Source organism: Hyla sarda, chromosome 11 (genome assembly GCF_029499605.1).
Source record: "Hyla sarda isolate aHylSar1 chromosome 11, aHylSar1.hap1, whole genome shotgun sequence".
In the NCBI taxonomy this organism is placed as follows: domain Eukaryota; kingdom Metazoa; phylum Chordata; class Amphibia; order Anura; family Hylidae; genus Hyla; species Hyla sarda.
The window spans coordinates 4,157,027-4,178,227 of NC_079199.1; the positions used below are offsets into that span (position 1 = coordinate 4,157,027).

General features: G+C 44.6%; 1 protein-coding gene across 3 annotated transcripts in view; it reads left to right on the top strand.

The window, feature by feature from the left end:
• The window catches only part of LOC130295179 (cholesterol 24-hydroxylase-like), a 36,111-nt gene that overhangs the window by 7,485 nt on the left and 7,425 nt on the right, over positions 1-21,201 (top strand). For 2 of the 3 annotated variants that reach the window (XM_056545628.1, XM_056545629.1), the window contains 8 exons: positions 4,654-4,727; positions 8,675-8,761; positions 10,491-10,629; positions 16,726-16,839; positions 16,993-17,149; positions 18,849-18,911; positions 19,158-19,230; positions 21,092-21,176. In XM_056545628.1, the coding sequence (XP_056401603.1) occupies positions 4,654-4,727; positions 8,675-8,761; positions 10,491-10,629; positions 16,726-16,839; positions 16,993-17,149; positions 18,849-18,911; positions 19,158-19,230; positions 21,092-21,176 (792 nt within the window). Of the gene's footprint in view, positions 1-4,653; positions 4,728-7,366; positions 7,420-8,674; positions 8,762-10,490; positions 10,630-16,725; positions 16,840-16,992; positions 17,150-18,848; positions 18,912-19,157; positions 19,231-21,091; positions 21,177-21,201 lie in introns of those variants that run through there. The other variant, XM_056545630.1, reaches the window with a different exon arrangement.

A 21,201-nucleotide genomic window follows, 5' to 3' on the forward strand; every position in this document is an offset into this window, starting at 1 on the left:
TCAGATCCTATAAGGTGTCAGGTGCGGACCCCATATCCCTGTGCTGTGTCCTGTGGTATCAGATCCTATAAGGTGCGGACCCCATATCCCTGTGCTGTGTCCTGTGGTATTAGATCCTATAAGGTGTGAGGTGCGGACCCAATGAGATCTGGGGAATCTGGAGTCACCCCCTTCATCTGTCATGTTCCTCATTCATAAACAATGTCTGCCGTGTGGCCGGGGGGCATTATCCTGCTGAGGCTGCATTCACACCACATTTTTGCAATACAGTTTCCGTATCAGGTTTTTGATGAAAAACTGATTCCTCAAAACCTGACTAAACTGTATCAAAACGTGTGTACAAATGATATATACGGTTTGAAAAATGTCCGGTTGCAGCCGTTTTTTAAGAAAAAAATGTATGCGTTTTTTAACTTTTCACTCCATTTTGAATAAAGTTTCACTTGTTTGATTGAAATTCCAAGAAAAAAAAAGTCACAAACCGTATGGTGCAAACCTGATGGAACTGTACGCACATATGGTTCTGTATAGTTCCCATTGACTCCCATATAAAAAAAAATATATATACGGTTTAATACAGTTTTCTACCAAAAAACATGGTAGTCTACGATTTTGGGTATGGGTAAAAAACGGACAAAACCGTATAAGACGCAAAACGGACTAAACCGGACAATGCGTTTGACATACGGTTTACAATGTTAAGTCAATGCATACGGTTTTCTATACGGTTCCGTGTGGTTTATAACTTGAAACCGTATACGGGAACTGTATAGCAAAAAAGTGGTGTGCGTGCGCCCTGAGATAGAGGTCACTGGCATTAGGGGGTCCCACTGCCGTAAAGGTGGTGCATGTCACATGATGTCAGGACACAAGGTCTCCAGCAGAACATTGCCCATCACACTGCCCCCGCCATCTTGTCTTCTTTTCATTATGCATCCTGGCACACAGCTGTGATGTCCTCTGTGATCTGACCGGTCTGTGGGGCCCCATACACAGCTGTGATGTCCTGTGTGATGTGACCGGTCTGCAGGGCCCCATATACAGCTGTGATGTCCTGTGTGATCTGACCGGTCTGTGGGGCCCCATACACAGCTGTGATGTCCTGTGTGATCTGACCGGTCTGTGGGGCCTCATATACAGCTGTGATGTCCTGTGTGATCTGACCGGTCTGTAGGGCCCCATACACAGCTGTGATGTCCTGGGTGATCTGACCGGTCTGTGGGGACCATACACAGCTGTGATGTCCTGGGTGATCTGACCGGTCTGTGGGGCCCCATACACAGCTGTGATGTCCTGGGTGATCTGACTGGTCTGTGGGGCCCCATACACAGCTGTGATGTCCTCTGTGATCTGACCGGTCTGTGGGCCCCCATACACAGCTGTGATGTCCTGTGTGATCTGACTGGTCTGTGGGGCCCCATATACAGCTGTGATGTCCTGTGTGATCTGACTGGTCTGTGGGCCCCCATACACAGCTGTGTTGTCCTGTGTGATCTGACCGGTCTGTGGGGCCCCATATACAGCTGTGATGACCTGTGTGATCTGACCGGTCTGTGGGGCCCCATACACAGCTGTGATGTCCTGTGTGATCTGACCGGTCTGTGGGGCCCCATACACAGCTGTGGTGATCTGTGTGATCTGACCGGTCTGTGGGGCCCCATACACAGCTGTGATGTCCTGTGTGATCTGACAGGTCTGCGGGGCCCATACACAGCTGTGATGTCCTGTGTGATCTGACCGGTCTGTGGAGCTCCATACACAGCTGTGATGTCCTGTGTGATCTGACCGGTCTGCAGGGCCCCATATACAGCTGTGATGTCCTGTGTGATCTGACCGGTCTGTGGAGCTCAATACACAGCTGTGATGTCCTGTGTGATGTGACCGGTCTGCAGGGCCCCATATACAGCTGTGATGTCCTGTGTGATCTGACCGGTCTGCAGGGCCCCATATACAGCTGTGATGTCCTGTGTGATCTGACCAGTCTGTGGGGCCTCATACACAGCTGTGATGTCCTGTGTGATCTGACAGGTCTGCGGGGCCCATACACAGCTGTGATGTCCTGTGTGATCTGACCGGTCTGTGGAGCTCCATACACAGCTGTGATGTCCTGTGTGATCTGACCGGTCTGCAGGGCCCCATATACAGCTGTGATGTCCTGTGTGATCTGACCGGTCTGTGGGGCCCCATACACAGCTGTGATGTCCTGTGTGATCTGACCGGTCTGTGGGGCCCCATACACAGCTGTGATGTCCTGTGTGATCTGACCGGTCTGTGGGGCCCCATACACAGCTGTGATGTCTTGTGTGATCTGACTGGTCTGTGGGGCCCAATACACAGCTGTGATGTCCTGTGTGATGTGACCGGTCTGTGGGGCCCCATACACAGCTGTGATGTCCTGTGTGATCTGACCGCTCTGTGGGGCCCCATACACAGCTGTGATGTCCTGTGTGATCTGACCGCTCTGTGGGGACCATACACAGCTGTGATGTCCTGTGTGATCTGACTGGTCTGTGGGGCCCAATACACAGCTGTGATGTCCTGTGTGATGTGACCGGTCTGTGGGACCCCATACACAGCTGTGATGTCCTGTGTGATCTGACCGGTCTGTGGGGCCTCATACACAGCTGTGATGTCCTGTGTGATCTGACCGGTCTGTGGGGCCCCATACACAGCTGTGATGTCCTGTGTGATCTGACCAGTCTGTGGGGCCTCATACACAGCTGTGATGTCCTGTGTGATCTGACAGGTCTGCGGGGCCCATACACAGCTGTGATGTCCTGTGTGATCTGACCGGTCTGTGGAGCTCCATACACAGCTGTGATGTCCTGTGTGATCTGACCGGTCTGCAGGGCCCCATATACAGCTGTGATGTCCTGTGTGATCTGACCGGTCTGTGGAGCTCAATACACAGCTGTGATGTCCTGTGTGATGTGACCGGTCTGCAGGGCCCCATATACAGCTGTGATGTCCTGTGTGATCTGACCGGTCTGCAGGGCCCCATATACAGCTGTGATGTCCTGTGTGATCTGACCAGTCTGTGGGGCCTCATACACAGCTGTGATGTCCTGTGTGATCTGACAGGTCTGCGGGGCCCATACACAGCTGTGATGTCCTGTGTGATCTGACCGGTCTGTGGAGCTCCATACACAGCTGTGATGTCCTGTGTGATCTGACCGGTCTGCAGGGCCCCATATACAGCTGTGATGTCCTGTGTGATCTGACCGGTCTGTGGGGCCCCATACACAGCTGTGATGTCCTGTGTGATCTGACCGGTCTGTGGGGCCCCATACACAGCTGTGATGTCCTGTGTGATCTGACCGGTCTGTGGGGCCCCATACACAGCTGTGATGTCTTGTGTGATCTGACTGGTCTGTGGGGCCCAATACACAGCTGTGATGTCCTGTGTGATGTGACCGGTCTGTGGGGCCCCATACACAGCTGTGATGTCCTGTGTGATCTGACCGCTCTGTGGGGCCCCATACACAGCTGTGATGTCCTGTGTGATCTGACCGCTCTGTGGGGACCATACACAGCTGTGATGTCCTGTGTGATCTGACTGGTCTGTGGGGCCCAATACACAGCTGTGATGTCCTGTGTGATGTGACCGGTCTGTGGGACCCCATACACAGCTGTGATGTCCTGTGTGATCTGACCGGTCTGTGGGGCCTCATACACAGCTGTGATGTCCTGTGTGATCTGACTGGTCTGTGGGCCCCCATACACAGCTGTGATGTCCTGTGTGATCTGACTGGTCTGTGGGGCCCCATATACAGCTGTGATGTCCTGTGTGATCTGACCGGTCTGTGGGGCCCCATATACAGCTGTGATGTCCTGTGTGATCTGACTGGTCTGTGGGGCCCCATACACAGCTGTGATGTCCTGTGTGATCTGACCAGTCTGTGGGGCCTCATACACAGCTGTGATGTCCTGTGTGATCTGACAGGTCTGCGGGGCCCATACACAGCTGTGATGTCCTGTGTGATCTGACCGGTCTGTGGAGCTCCATACACAGCTGTGATGTCCTGTGTGATCTGACCGGTCTGCAGGGCCCCATATACAGCTGTGATGTCCTGTGTGATCTGACCGGTCTGTGGAGCTCAATACACAGCTGTGATGTCCTGTGTGATGTGACCGGTCTGCAGGGCCCCATATACAGCTGTGATGTCCTGTGTGATCTGACCGGTCTGTGGAGCTCCATACACAGCTGTGATGTCCTGTGTGATCTGACCGGTCTGCAGGGCCCCATACACAGCTGTGATGTCCTGTGTGATGTGACCGGTCTGTGGAGCTCAATACACAGCTGTGATGTCCTGTGTGATCTGACCGGTCTGCAGGGCCCCATATACAGCTGTGATGTCCTGTGTGATCTGACCGGTCTGCAGGGCCCCATATACAGCTGTGATGTTCTGTGTGATCTGACCGGTCTGCAGGGCCCCATATACAGCTGTGATGTCCTGTGTGATCTGACCAGTCTGTGGGGCCCCATACACAGCTGTGATGTCCTGTGTGATCTGACCAGTCTGTGGGGCCCCATACACAGCTGTGATGTCCTGTGTGATCTGACTGATCAGCTGAGTATTGTCTATTTTCTGATCGTCTTATAGTTTCTGTAGTTATACACTTTTCTAATATATTATTTTGCGCTCTTTTTAGGAATATATGATGTCATCAAAATATCCAAAGGATCCAGATGCCTACAACCGGCTGTTCTATATATTTGGCAAGAGGTGTGTAAATGAGCGCAGTTATATACAGTGTCTACCATATATGCATATACAGTGTCTACCCTATATATGTGTATATACAGTGTCTACCATATAGGTGTATATACAGTGTCTACCATATATGTGTATATACAGTGTCTACCATATATGTATATACAGTGTCTACCATATATGTGTATATACAGTGTCTACCATATAGGTGTATATACAGTGTCTACCATATAGGTGTATATACAGTGTCTACCATATATGTATATACAGTGTCTACCATATATATGTGTATATACAGTGTCTACCATATAGGTGTATATACCGTGTCTACCATATAGGTGTATATACAGTGTCTACCATGTATATGTATATACAGTGTCTACCATATATGTGTATATACAGTGTCTACCATATATGTGTATATACAGTGTCTACCATATATGTGTATATACAGTGTCTACCATATATGTATATACAGTGTCTACCATATATATGTATATACAGTGTCTACCATATATGTGTATATACAGTGTCTACCATATATGTATATACAGTGTCTACCCTATATATATATGTATATACAGTGTCTACCATATATGTATATACAGTGTCTACCATATATGTATATACAGTGTCTACCATATATATGTATATACAGTGTCTACCATATATGTGTATATACAGTGTCTACTCTATATATATGTATATACAGTGTATACCCTATATATGTGTATATACAGTGTCTACCATATATGTGTATATACAGTGTCTACCATGTGTATATACAGTGTCTACCCTATATATATGTATATACAGTGTCTACCATATATGTATATACAGTGTCTACCATATATATGTATATACAGTGTCTACCATATATGTGTATATACAGTGTCTACTCTATATATATATATATATATATATGTATATACAGTGTATACCCTATATATATGTATATACAGTGTCTACCATATATGTGTATATACAGTGTCTACCATATATGTGTATATACAGTGTCTACCATATATGTGTATATACAGTGTCTACCATGTATGTATATACAGTGTCTACCATATAGGTGTATATACAGTGTCTACCATGTATGTATATATACAGTGTCTACCATATAGGTGTATATACAGTGTCTACCACGTATGTGTATATAGTGTCTACCACGTATGTGTATATACAGTGTCTACCATATATGTGTATATACAGTGTCTACCATGTATGTATATATACAGTGTCTACCATATATGTGTATATACAGTGTCTACTCTATATATATGTATATACAGTGTATACCCTATATATATATATGTATATACAGTGTCTACCCTATATATGTATATACAGTGTCTACCATATATGTGTATATACAGTGTCTACCATATATGTGTATATACAGTGTCTACCATATATGTGTATATACAGTGTCTACCATATATGTGTATATACAGTGTCTACCATATATGTGTATATGCAGTGTCTACCATATATGTGTATATACAGTGTCTACCATATATGTGTATATACAGTGTCTACCATGTATGTGTATATACAGTGTCTACCATGTATGTGTATATACAGTGTCTACCATGTATGTGTATATACAGTGTCTACCATGTATGTGTATATACAGTGTCTACCATGTATGTGTATATACAGTGTCTACCATGTATGTGTATATACAGTGTCTACCATATATGTGTATATACAGTGTCTACCATGTATGTGTATATACAGTGTCTACCCTATATATGTGTATATACAGTGTCTACCATATATATGTATATAGTGTCTACCATATATGTGTATATACAGTGTCTACCATATATGTGTATATACAGTGTCTACCATATATGTGTATATACAGTGTCTACCATATATGTGTATATACAGTGTCTACCATATATGTGTATATACAGTGTCTACCACATATGTGTATATACAGTGTCTACCACGTATGTGTATATACAGTGTCTACCACGTATGTGTATATACAGTGTCTACCACGTATGTGTATATACAGTGTCTACCATATGTGTATATACAGTGTCTACCATATATATATATATATATATATACAGTGTCTACCAGAATTTCAGAAGTGTGAATGTGGGTGCGGAATCCCGTAGAAGTCTATGGGCTTTAATTTGAGGCGAAATTCCACAAGTGGAAATTCTGCCGTGTGAATAGGCCCTGAGCGCGCTGTCTCCCTTCTTATGTATAGCACATGTCTATACATATATATAAGGTATACGGTAGATGTATATAGATAATGAATTATGTGAAGCGGCTGTACTCATCATGTCATGGTTTAGAGCGGAACTCTTATAACAAGTGTTGGTTTTAATGTACACTTTGCACTTTAATATGAATTATGGAGATATTAATTTATACATTTTGTAAGCACTTTATTACTTTATGCCACTATATATATATATTTATGTGAACACTTAATTGTCTGGGTATATATACCTCCTAAGTACTATGGGGGAGATTTATCACAACCTGTGCAGAAGAATCGTTGCCCATAGCAACCAATCACATCGCTGCTTTCATTTTTCAGAGGCCTTTTCAAAAGTGAAAGAAGTGATCTGATTGGTTGCTATGGGCAACATTTCCTCTGGACAGGTTGTGATAATTCTCCCCCATATGTATTTTTGAGCTTAAAAATGGTTCTGGTGAGGGACAGAAACATGTAAGACTATGCTGCACCTATGTTTTGATATATATCGTGGACTCACTTGTATGAAGATACTGTATGTGTGTGTGTATATATATATATATTGGGGTAGACTCACTTGTATGAAGATACTGTATGTGTGTGTGTGTGTATATATATATATTGGGGTAGACTCACTTGTATGAAGATACTGTATGTGTGTGTGTATATATATATATATATTGGGGTAGACTCACTTGTATGAAGATACTGTATGTGTGTGTGTGTGTATATATATATATTGGGGTAGACTCACTTGTATGAAGATACTGTATGTGTGTGTGTGTGTATATATATATATTGGGGTAGACTCACTTGTATGAAGATACTGTATGTGTGTGTGTGTATATATATATATATATTGGGGTAGACTCACTTGTATGAAGATACTGTATGTGTGTGTGTGTATATATATATATTGGGGTAGACTCACTTGTATGAAGATACTGTATGTGTGTGTGTGTATATATATATATTGGGGTAGACTCACTTGTATGAAGATACTGTATGTGTGTGTGTGTGTATATATATATATATATTGGGGTAGACTCACTTGTATGAAGATACTGTATGTGTGTGTGTATATATATATATATTGGGGTAGACTCACTTGTATGAAGATACTGTATGTGTGTGTGTGTATATATATATATATATATATTGGGGTAGACTCACTTGTATGAAGATACTGTATGTGTGTGTGTGTGTGTATATATATATATTGGGGTAGACTCACTTGTATGAAGATACTGTATGTGTGTGTGTGTGTGTATATATATATATATTGGGGTAGACTCACTTGTATGAAGATACTGTATGTGTGTGTGTGTATATATATATATATATATATATATATATATATATATATATATATATATTGGGGTAGACTCACTTATGGGAAATACTGAACAAATCCCAGCATGCACTATTTCTTCCGTCACAAAATAACGTCTGTTATTAATAATGGACTATAACGGATAATGTAAAAATCCCATAGACTATAATGGGATTTTCTAACGGACGTTTAATGGCTGATTTTCAGGGTTTTCATAACGGAAAATCCAACGGATCTTTAAAACGGATGAATTTTATAGTGTGAAAGCCGCCTTAGCTGGAGAGCTGTTCGGGTGGTTGATTTCTAGTGAGGACCTCAAGGCCTAAAATGACCCAAAATTTGTGTTTCTACATGGATGTCACAGACTAAATCCTTCACATTATTTCATCTCTGCAGATTCATGGGGAAGGGATTAGTGACTGATCCAGATCATGAACACTGGTATAAACAGCGACGCATCATGGACCCAGCATTTAGCAACACGTGAGTCCGGAACATTCCTCATATTTATGGAGGATAGATGAATGGATAGGCTGTATTCTCAGTGATGTCACCGCTGATCTCTAGTGATGGATAGGCTGTATTCTCAGTGATGTCACCGCTGATCTCTAGTGATGGATAGGCTGTATTCTCAGTGATGTCAGTGCTGATCTCTAGTGATGGATAGGCTGTATTCTCAGTGATGTCACCGCTGATCTCTAGTGATGGATAGGCTGTATTCTCAGTGATGTCACTGCTGATCTCTAGTGATGGATAGGATGTATTCTCAGTGATGTCACCGCTGATCTCTAGTGATGGATAGGCTGTATTCTCAGTGATGTCACCGCTGATCTCTAGTGATGGATAGGATGTATTCTCAGTGATGTCACCGCTGATCTCTAGTGATGGATAGGCTGTATTCTCAGTGATATCACCGCTGATCTCTAGTGATGGATAGGATGTATTCTCAGTGATGTCACCGCTGATCTCTAGTGATGGATAGGCTGTATTCTCAGTGATATCACCGCTGATCTCTAGTGTTGGATAGGCTGTATACTCAGTGATGTCACCGCTGATCTCTAGTGATGGATAGGCTGTATTCTCAGTGATGTCACTGCTGATCTCTAGTGATGGATAGGCTGTATTCTCAGTGATGTCACCGCTGATCTCTAGTGATGGATAGGATGTATTCTCAGTGATGTCACCGCTGATCTCTAGTGATGGTTAGGCTGTATTCTCAGTGATGTCACCGCTGATCTCTAGTGATGGATAGACTGTATTCTCAGTGATGTCACTGCTGATCTCTAGTGAATGGATAGGCTGTATTCTCAGTGATGTCACCGCTGATCTCTAGTGATGGGTAGGCTGTATTCTCAGTGATGTCACCGCTGATCTCTAGTGATGGATAGGATGTATTCTCAGTGATGTCACCGCTGATCTCTAGTGATGGATAGGCTGTATTCTCAGTGATGTCACCGCTGATCTCTAGTGATGGATAGGCTGTATTCTCAGTGATGTCACCGCTGATCTCTAGTGATGGATAGGCTGTATTCTCAGTGATGTCACCGCTGATCTCTAGTGATGGATAGGCTGTATTCTCAGTGATGTCACCGCTGATCTCTAGTGATGGATAGGCTGTATTCTCAGTGATGTCACCGCTGATCTCTAGTGATGGATAGACTGTATTCTCAGTGATGTCACCGCTGATCTCTAGTGATGGATAGGCTGTATTCTCAGTGATGTCACTGCTGATCTCTAGTGATGGATAGGCTGTATTCTCAGTGATGTCACCGCTGATCTCTAGTGATGTATAGGATGTATTCTCAGTGATGTCACCGCTGATCTCTAGTGAATGGATAGGCTGTATTCTCAGTGATGTCACCGCTGATCCCTAGTGATGTATAGGATGTATTCTCAGTGATGTCACCGCTGATCTCTAGTGAATGGATAGGCTGTATATTCTGTAAATACTGTATGTTGTATGATAATCTTCTGACATTGTTCACACTGTTCTTCTCATTCTTTGTTGAGTGGACCCGGAGGGGATGGGTGGGATCCAGCTCATATATCACAATGACCCCCACTATTAGTATACAGCCCTATGGAGTAACTCCTGCAGTGATATGTGGATTCTTCTCACTATGGTCATCAGTTCTGTATGGAGCGGTGATATAGTGACCCCCATATGTGAACTGGTCCCAGTGGGCTCCAGTCTGATTCCAGTCCCTCTTAGGTATCTCCGGGAGATGGTCGGGGTCTTCAATGAAAGGGCGGAGTGCCTGATGGAACGATTGGCTGAGAAAGCAGATGGGAAACAGCAAGTGGGTCTGCACTCAATCATCAACTGCGTCACCATGGACGTCATCACCAAGGTGAGAGCCAGACCTGGAAAATAGGGTACGGATAGATCTGGTAAGTATGAAGGCTAATTTATTAGCCTGTGTTTGTGGGATGGGCGAGGATTTCCTATAAGAACCTGCGGCAGTCCCTGTCTCAGACACTGCGGGTTCATCACGTGCAGCCGATCAGCTGACCAGAACTAGATGCCACAGCTGCAGAGCTCAGCGAGAGTGGGTGAGCGGCCGGGACTGATCAGGGGGATGGTAGCAGGGTATCCCCTCGCTCTGGAGGTAAGCCGGAGTCTGAGGGGACCCCCAATCAGCCCGGTCTTGGTTAGTTTCTTTTTATAAGCGTTGTGTGCAGCCAGCTCGGGCCACGCTAAGATTACATTTATTTGCTTTTTACAAGGGAGATGCCGGCTCGGAATGTTACAATCACGTATATTTGCTTTGTTACACGGGGGTTGCCGGCTCGGCCACGTTATAAATCACATATTCGCTGTTAACAGGGGCATGCCGGCTCGGCCACGCTACATGTGGGGTATATTGTATAGATGCCGGCTCGGCCACGCTACATGTGGGTATATGGTACAGATGCTGGCTCGGCCGCGCTACATGTGGGTATATTGTATAGATGCCGGCTCGGCCACGCTACATATGGGTATATTGTATAGATGCCGGCTCGGCCACGCTACATGTGGGTATATTGTACAGATGCCGGCTCGGCCACGCTACATGTGGGTATATTGTATAGATGCCGGCTCGGCCACGCTACATGTGGGGTATATTGTATAGATGCCGGCTCGGCCACGCTACATGTGGGTATATTGTATAGATGCCGGCTCGGCCGCGCTACATGTGGGTATATTGTATAGATGCCGGCTCGGCCACGCTACATGTGGGTATATTGTACAGATGCCGGCTCGGCCACGCTACATGTGGGGTATATTGTATAGATGCCGGCTCGGCCGCGCTACATGTGGGTATATTGTGTAGATGCCGGCTCGGCCACGCTACATGTGGGTATATTGTACAGATGCCGGCTCGGCCGCGCTACATGTGGGTATATTGTGTAGATGCCGGCTCGGCCACGCTACATGTGGGTATATTGTATAGATGCCGGCTCGGCCACGCTACATGTGGGGTATATTGTATAGATGCCGGCTCGGCCGCGCTACATGTGGGTATATTGTGTAGATGCCGGCTCGGCCACGCTACATGTGGGGTATATTGTATTGATGCCGGCTCGGCCACGCTACATGTGGGTATATTGTATAGATGCTGGCTCGGCCACGCTACATGTGGGTATATTGTATAGATGCCGGCTCGGCCACGCTACATGTGGGTATATTGTATAGATGCTGGCTCGGCCGCGCTACATGTGGGTATATTGTATAGATGCCGGCTCGGCCACGCTACATGTGGGTATATTGTATAGATGCCGGCTCGGCCACGCTACATGTGGGTATATTGTATAGATGCCGGCTCGGCCACGCTACATGTGGGTATATTGTATAGATGCTGGCTCGGCCACGCTACATATGGGTATATTCTATAGATGCCGGCTCGGCCACGCTACATGTGGGTATATTGTATAGATGCTGGCTCGGCCACGCTACATGTGGGTATATTGTATAGATGCCGGCTCGGCCGCGCTACATGTGGGTATATTGTATAGATGCCGGCTCGGCCACGCTACATGTGGGTATATTGTACAGATGCCGGCTCGGCCACGCTACATGTGGGGTATATTGTATAGATGCCGGCTCGGCCGCGCTACATGTGGGTATATTGTGTAGATGCCGGCTCGGCCACGCTACATGTGGGTATATTGTACAGATGCCGGCTCGGCCGCGCTACATGTGGGTATATTGTGTAGATGCCGGCTCGGCCACGCTACATGTGGGTATATTGTATAGATGCCGGCTCGGCCACGCTACATGTGGGGTATATTGTATAGATGCCGGCTCGGCCGCGCTACATGTGGGTATATTGTGTAGATGCCGGCTCGGCCACGCTACATGTGGGGTATATTGTATTGATGCCGGCTCGGCCACGCTACATGTGGGTATATTGTATAGATGCTGGCTCGGCCACGCTACATGTGGGTATATTGTATAGATGCCGGCTCGGCCACGCTACATGTGGGTATATTGTATAGATGCTGGCTCGGCCGCGCTACATGTGGGTATATTGTATAGATGCCGGCTCGGCCACGCTACATGTGGGTATATTGTATAGATGCCGGCTCGGCCACGCTACATGTGGGTATATTGTATAGATGCCGGCTCGGCCACGCTACATGTGGGTATATTGTATAGATGCTGGCTCGGCCACGCTACATATGGGTATATTCTATAGATGCCGGCTCGGCCACGCTACATGTGGGTATATTGTATAGATGCCGGCTCAGCCACGCTACATGTGGGGTATATTGTATAGATGCTGGCTCGGCCACGCTACATATGGGTATATTCTATAGATGCCGGCTCGGCCACGCTACATGTGGGGTATATTGTATAGATGCCGGCTCGGCCACGCTACATGTGGGTATATTGTATAGATGCCGGCTCGGCCACGCTACATGTGGGTATATTGTATAGATGCCGGCTCGGCCATGCTACATGTGGGTATATTGTATAGATGCCGGCTCGGCCACGCTACATGTGGGTATTTTGTATAGATGCCGGCTCGGCCACGCTACATGTGGGGTATATTGTATAGATGCCGGCTCGGCCACGCTACATGTGGGTATATGGTACAGATGCCAGCTCGGCCACGCTACATGTGGGTATATTGTATAGATGCCGGCTTGGCCACGCTACATGTGGGTATTTTGTATAGATGCCGGCTCAGCCACGCTACATGTGGGGTATTTTGTATAGATGCCGGCTCAGCCACGCTACATGTGGGTATATTGTATAGATGCCAGCTCAGCCACGCTACAAGTGGGGTATATTGTATAGATGCCGGCTTAGGCCACGCTACATATGGGTATATTGTATAGATGCCGGCTCGGCCACGCTACATGTGGGTATTTTGTATAGATGCCGGCTCAGCCACGCTACATGTGGGGTATATTGTATAGATGCCGGCTTAGGCCACGCTACATATGGGTATATTGTATAGATGCCGGCTCGGCCACGCTACATGTGGGGTATATTGTATAGATGCCGGCTTAGGCCACGCTACATGTGGGGTATACTGTATAGATGCCGGCTCGGCCGCGCTACATATGGGTATATTGTATAGATGCCGGCTCGGCCACGCTACATGTGGGTATATGGTACAGATGCCAGCTCGGCCACGCTACATGTGGGGTATATTGTATAGATGCCGGCTCGGCCACGCTACATGTGGGGTATATTGTATAGATGCCGGCTCGGCCACGCTATATGTGGGGTATATTGTATAGATGCTGGCTTAGGCCACGCTACATATATATTCATACTATTAACAACTTACTCCACGTTGCCCGCTGCCTCTACGACAATAATAAAGGAATTTTACTGCGACCATGGTATTTGCAAGGCTGTAGGTGGCCTCCTTTTATCAGCCGCTTATAGGCCATCATTTTGCGTGGCCTTGTCGCATACACTGATTCCTGTCTTATAACCACGGGTTGTAATGAGCTTCAGATTGCTTATCAATTTACCAATGCATGCCGCTAGTCTCTCTGACGCATACATTTTTCTGTTTGTAGTTGTTGGTTATTTTTAGGTCCCAGTGGGCGTTTCTGTACATTTGCTCGCAGGATTTATACTGTACATACGCTTGCAGGATTTATACCGTACATACGCTCGCAGGATTTATACTGTACATACGCTTGCAGGATTTATACTGTACATACGCTTGCAGGATTTATACTGTACATACGCTTGCAGGATTTATACTGTACATACGCTTGCAGGATTTATACTGTACATACGCTTGCAGGATTTATACTGTACATACGCTTGCAGGATTTATACTGTACATACGCTTGCAGGATTTATACTGTACATGTGCTCGCAGGATTTATACTGTACATGTGCTCGCAGGATTTATACTGTACATACGCTCACAGGATTATACTGTACATACGCTAGCAGTATTTATACTGTACATATGCTCGCAGGATTTATACTGTACATACGCTCATAGGAGTTATACTGTACATACGCTCGTAGTATTTATACAGTACACACACTCGTAGTATTTATACTGTATGCACGCTCGTAGCATTGATATTGTGTATACGCTCACAGGATTTATACTGCACACACGCTCGTAGGATTTATATTGTGCACACGCTCGCAGGACTTATACTGTACACGTTCGTAGGATTTATACTGTGCATACGCTCGTAGGAGTCATACTGTATACATGCTCGTAGGAATTATACTATACATACGCTCAGAGGGTTTTACTGTACACTCGCTAGTAGCATTTATACTGTACACACGCTTGTAGGATTCATACTGCAAACACGCTTGTAGGATTCATATCATACATACGCTCATAGGAGTCATATTGTACATATGCTCGTGGGAGTTGTGCGGTGCATGCGCTTGGGGCATGTGTGCTGTACACACGCTTGTAGTGTTGTGCTGGGCGCACGCTTGTGGCGTTCGTGATGCACATATGCTCGTACAGCGCATGGAGTGTTGTTCTGTGCGTGAGTACATGGTCATATAATTACTACACGCATGCATATTGATCTATGCATACGTTCAACAGATTTGTTCGGTGTAGACGTTCATATCGTTTGTTATGCTTGTAGTTTAATAATTATACTGTTCTTATGCTTGTGCTGTTATACGTTACATCCGCTTGTTACTTTGATATTGTGGATAAGTGTTTATAGCCATGGTAGCATTTACAGTGTGCATTCGTTCAATTAGTTTGTTTGTGTATACACACATAGTTCATTCGATCCATATGCTCAGGGTTTCTAATGCTAATGTTAGTTCATGTAGTTTTCACATGTTATAATGTTTACAGTGCACTTTGTAGTTTTGTTGTAGTGTCTGCAATGCATGTAGTTGTATAGTATTGGGGCACACGCGTTCCTCATTTTAGTATTTATACAGCTGTTGCGCTGTATACCCATTATACCTGCCACGTCTGCAGGGGGATACATTGCATAGTTGATGTTACTGACACGTTACACGAAACATTGGCAGTGTATACCCATTATACCTGCCACATCTGCAGGATACATTGCACAATTGTTGTTAATGACACTCCTTCAGAGCGACAACATTACGACACATAGGCGGTGGTATACCCATTACACCTGCCACGTCTGCATAAAAAAAAAAAGAGAGAAATCGTTTCAGATCAGTGCTTTCTAGTTATTGTACAGTGGGGCAGACATTGCATGTATAAATTCATGTGTTGTATCATACATCAGTGCTTCATGCAGTTATATACTTGTACTGGGGATATGTGTGGATAAGTTGCTCTGTGCATCTGCTCATATAGTTTGTTCAGTGCATATGCTTGCTCATGCAGTTCATTCTAGCCATACGTTCATAGGTTGTTCAGTGCACACGCTCAAAGTTTTGTACATGCACCCATAAAGCTTTGTCTGTGTATACAGTCGTAGGTTGTTTGAGCATGCGGTCGTGGTGTTAGTGAGGTGCATGGCCTTGATGATTACGCCGGGCCCATGTTCATATTGTCATGGTCTGCATATGGGTCAAGGAGTCATGCTAGCATACATTTATGGTGTTTCGGTATACATTCATAGGTTCATTAGGTTAATACGTTTCATGATGTTGCTGTGTTATGTTATGGTGTTTAGACCATACACCCACGTCTATTAGGCTGTGTTTGTGGGAGGAACGGGGATTCCCTATAAGAACCCGTGGCAGTACCTGTCTCAGACACCGCGGGTTCGTCATGTCCCACCCAACCCTCCCTCAATATCATTTCACTCCATGACTATCATTACACATCAGGGTATGCCCTCTATTTTTCAGGTGTATTCCTATGCGGCAGTATATGGCATAACTCTAACTGCATAGATAGGTTACAGGATGTAGTAGGGAATAGGAGTTTAGTAAGAGGTTCAGGTAAGTAGGCTCGCTATACGAATGAGCACCGACCACAACAACAAAATAACCGCATTCCTGTCTCCCGCAGGTCGCGTTCGGCATGGAACTGGGCCTGACAGAGGGAAATAAAAGTAATTTCCCAAACGCAGTCGCTCTGGCTCTAGAGGGGATGATAAAATATATACAAAACCCGTTCATGCAGGTGAGAGCGCCATCTACAGGCAGACTGTGGTTGATCGGCTGTTTATTGTAATAATATATTGTTTATCAAATGAAACTCGAGTCTCAAGAACTGAACCTAGAATAATCGGATCAGAGCCAAGGATTGCAGTAATGTCTCTCCTCTCCATTGTAGTACATGCCCCAGCACCGAGCATACGTCCGTTCAGTCGAGGAATGTGCTGTTCTGCTGCGGAATACAGGCCGAGAATGTATCGAGCAGAGGAAGAGAGCGAAGCTGAATGGAGAGGAACTTCCCAAAGACATCCTGACCAAGATCCTGGAGTGTGCGGGTGTGTTACTGTGTGACTATACCCAGTATGTAATGAATGTATTATACTCCAGAGCTGTACTCACTATTCTGCTGGTGAGGTCACTGTGTACATACATTACATTACTTATCCTGTACTGATCCTGAGTTATATCCTGTATTATACTCCAGAGCTGTACTCACTATTCTGCTGGTGAGGTCACTGTGTACATACATTACATTACTTATCCTGTACTGATCCTCAGTTATATCCTGTATTATACTCCAGAGCTGTACTCACTATTCTGCTGGTGAGGTCACTGTGTACATACATTACATTACTTATCCTGTACTGATCCTCAGTTATATCCTGTATTATACCCCAGAGCTGTACTCACTATTCTGCTGGTGAGATCACTGTGTACATACATTACATTACTTATCCTGTACTGATCCTGTATTATACTCCAGAGCTGTACTCACTATTCTGCTGGTGAGGTCACTGTGTACATACATTACATTACTTATCCTGTACTGATCCTGTATTATACTCCAGAGCTGTACTCACTATTCTGCTGGTGAGGTCACTGTGTACATACATTACATTACTTATCCTGTACTGATCCTGTATTATACTCCAGAGCTGTACTCACTATTCTGCTGGTGAGGTCACTGTGTACATACATTACTTATCCTGTACTGATCCTGAGTTATATCCTGTATTATACTCCAGAGCTGTACTCACTATTCTGCTGGTGAGGTCACTGTGTACATACATTACATTACTTATCCTGTACTGATCCTCAGTTATATCCTGTATTATACTCCAGAGCTGTACTCACTATTCTGCTGGTGAGGTCACTGTGTACATACATTACATTACTTATCCTGTACTGATCCTCAGTTATATCCTGTATTATACCCCAGAGCTGTACTCACTATTCTGCTGGTGAGATCACTGTGTACATACATTACATTACTTATCCTGTACTGATCCTGTATTATACTCCAGAGCTGTACTCACTATTCTGCTGGTGAGGTCACTGTGTACATACATTACATTACTTATCCTGTACTGATCCTGTATTATACTCCAGAGCTGTACTCACTATTCTGCTGGTGAGGTCACTGTGTACATACATTACATTACTTATCCTGTACTGATCCTGTATTATACTCCAGAGCTGTACTCACTATTCTGCTGGTGAGGTCACTGTGTACATACATTACTTATCCTGTACTGATCCTGAGTTATATCCTGTATTATACTCCAGAGCTGTACTCACTATTCTGCTGGTGAGGTCACTGTGTACATACATTACATTACTTATCCTGTACTGATCCTCAGTTATATCCTGTATTATACTCCAGAGCTGTACTCACTATTCTGCTGGTGAGGTCACTGTGTACATACATTACATTACTTATCCTGTACTGATCCTCAGTTATATCCTGTATTATACCCCAGAGCTGTACTCACTATTCTGCTGGTGAGGTCACTGTGTACATACATTACATTACTTATCCTGTACTGATCCTGTATTATACTCCAGAGCTGTACTCACTATTCTGCTGGTGAGGTCACTGTGTACATACATTACATTACTTATCCTGTACTGATCCTGTATTATACTCCAGAGCTGTACTCACTATTCTGCTGGTGAGGTCACGGTGTACATACTTACATTACTTAATGGGACATTTTGTATTCAGCTCTGACCTCTTTCCCTTTGTCGTTTCAGATGAGCAGAACGGGTTGGACGATGAGGTTATGTTGGACAATTTTGTCACCTTCTTTGTAGCTGGTAAGTACATGATATATGTGATTTTTGTTCTGGGCCGTACAGATGTGGTAGAGCAGTCACTATGATATTCGCACACGTCACGTTACAGCTGTCAGTCTGAATCCAACTCTACGTTATTGATTAGTAAAAGGCAACAAGAACCAGTGACAAGAAGGGGTTAATATATACGTTTTTTTTTAAACTTTGCAGTCTAATCTGAACCTGTGAAAAAAGGTTTAAATCCGAGTTTTTGCTTTTTATACGCAGGACAAGAGACCACAGCAAACCAGCTGTCATTCACCATGATGGAGCTGACGAGACAGCCGGAGATCACACAGAGGTGAGGAGAGAGCGCACTACTGTATCCACAGTCATCTCCTCCATAGGGGGTGTAAAGAAACTAAGGCCGGGCGAGGTCTTCATATGGATTAGAGTCAGATACTGAAACATTCGATTTTTTTAAATTTATTTATTTTTAATTTTGTCCATTTAATTTTGTCCATTATTATGGGGGCAGACATCTAGTCTGAGCTGTTTTTATTGATGGTTATATGCTTCACGGCAGGATCGCAGACAACAATATACAGGAGCCATCACATTCTCTTGTGATCTGTGCAGAGCTTATTCTACAGTAAGGGGAAACTCCTATTGTCTTCTCTGTCTACAGTGAGGGAGAGGCTGAAATCCTATTGTCTTCTCTATATACAGGGAAGGGGAGGCTGAGCTCCTATTGTCTTCTGTATCTACAGTCAGGAGAAGGCTAAGCTCCTATTTTTTTCACTACAGACGGGGAGGCTAAGCACCTGGTGTCTTCTCTGTCTACAGGGAGAGGGAGGCTGAGCTATAAGTGTCTTCTCTATTGACTGGTGTCACCCATCTCTGTAATTCTGTACTGATCAGTTTTACTTTAAAATATGGATAGTAAAATTAGAAGGAAAAAAATCTTAAGAAATGTTTTATATAAAAACTTGATTTAAACAATTAGTCTTTTTGTGCTTACACATTCCCTTTTACCCTGTAATGACCCAAGACACATACATCACCTCATACATAGTGAGTACTGCTTGTTATCAGCAGCCGGGGCTCACCGTTAATGCCAGACATTGCCAATCACGCTGATGGCCGGCATTAACACTTTAGATGCCATGATCAATGTTCATCATGGCATCTGTAAGCTAAAAATAAAGTTGCTAGTGGGTTGGGTCTCACTGGTCTCCCTTACCTCCATGCCTGCAAAGGTGCAGCATAAAAGGGCTACTCTGCCCCTAGACATGTTAGCATGTTATCCCCTGTCCAAACTGTAGGGGATAACTTGTCTGATCGCACAGGGGGGATCCGGCCACTGGGACCCCCGCAATCTCTGGGCCGTCGCTGCGGCGTTCATGAACAAGCCTGGGGTTTCCATGTTTGTGATGTCATGCCACGCCTCCCCCCCCCCCCCCCCATTCAAAGCGGGCGTGACGGCTGTAGTCGCCAGTGATCCGGCACGGAGCGGAGTTAGATCCGTGCACCGGATGACTGGAGTGCCGCGGAGGTGGTCCCCAGCGGTCAGACCCCAACGATCAGACATATTTTCCCCTTTGGTTTGGATAGAGGATAACATGTCTAGCGGCGAAGTACCCCAAAATAGTTCATGAAATAGTCCTCCTCCCTTTATAAAAAATGTTTCCCATTTAAAAAATAAAAACATGTGAACAAACATATCTGGCATTGCTGCGTGCGGAATTGTTGGACTTTGTAAATATGTTTATAATTCCGAATGGTGAATGACGTAAACATAAAAAATATTAAACTCCAGAATCGCTGATTCCTGGTCATTTATATACTAGAAAAAAATCTATAAAAAGTGACCAAAAAAGTCTCTTCGAAACAAAAACAGGACCAATAAATCACATCATTAAAAATTACCCTCATACGAACTTTGTTTATAAATAAAGTTTTTAAAAGTAGAAACAAAACCCATACAAATTGGGTATCACCGTAATGATAATGACCTACAGAATATAGATCACTTGTCATTCCATTGTCAAGTGCCCTGCATAGGAACAAAACGTCCCAAAATTTACTAATTATTTTTTTCAATTTTCCCCATAAATATATATCAGTAAAAAAATCGCTACATCCTTTAGTGGTTAATGGTTTCTTGAGGACATTCGCTGCGATAAAGAGTTGAATGGCGGCGTTGTTTCTGTATCTTCCAGACTGCGGGCGGAGATTGATGAGGTCATCGGCTTCAAAAGGGATCTCAGTTATGATGACATCACAAACCTGACTTATATGACCCAGGTGATGACCTATATGACCTATACAA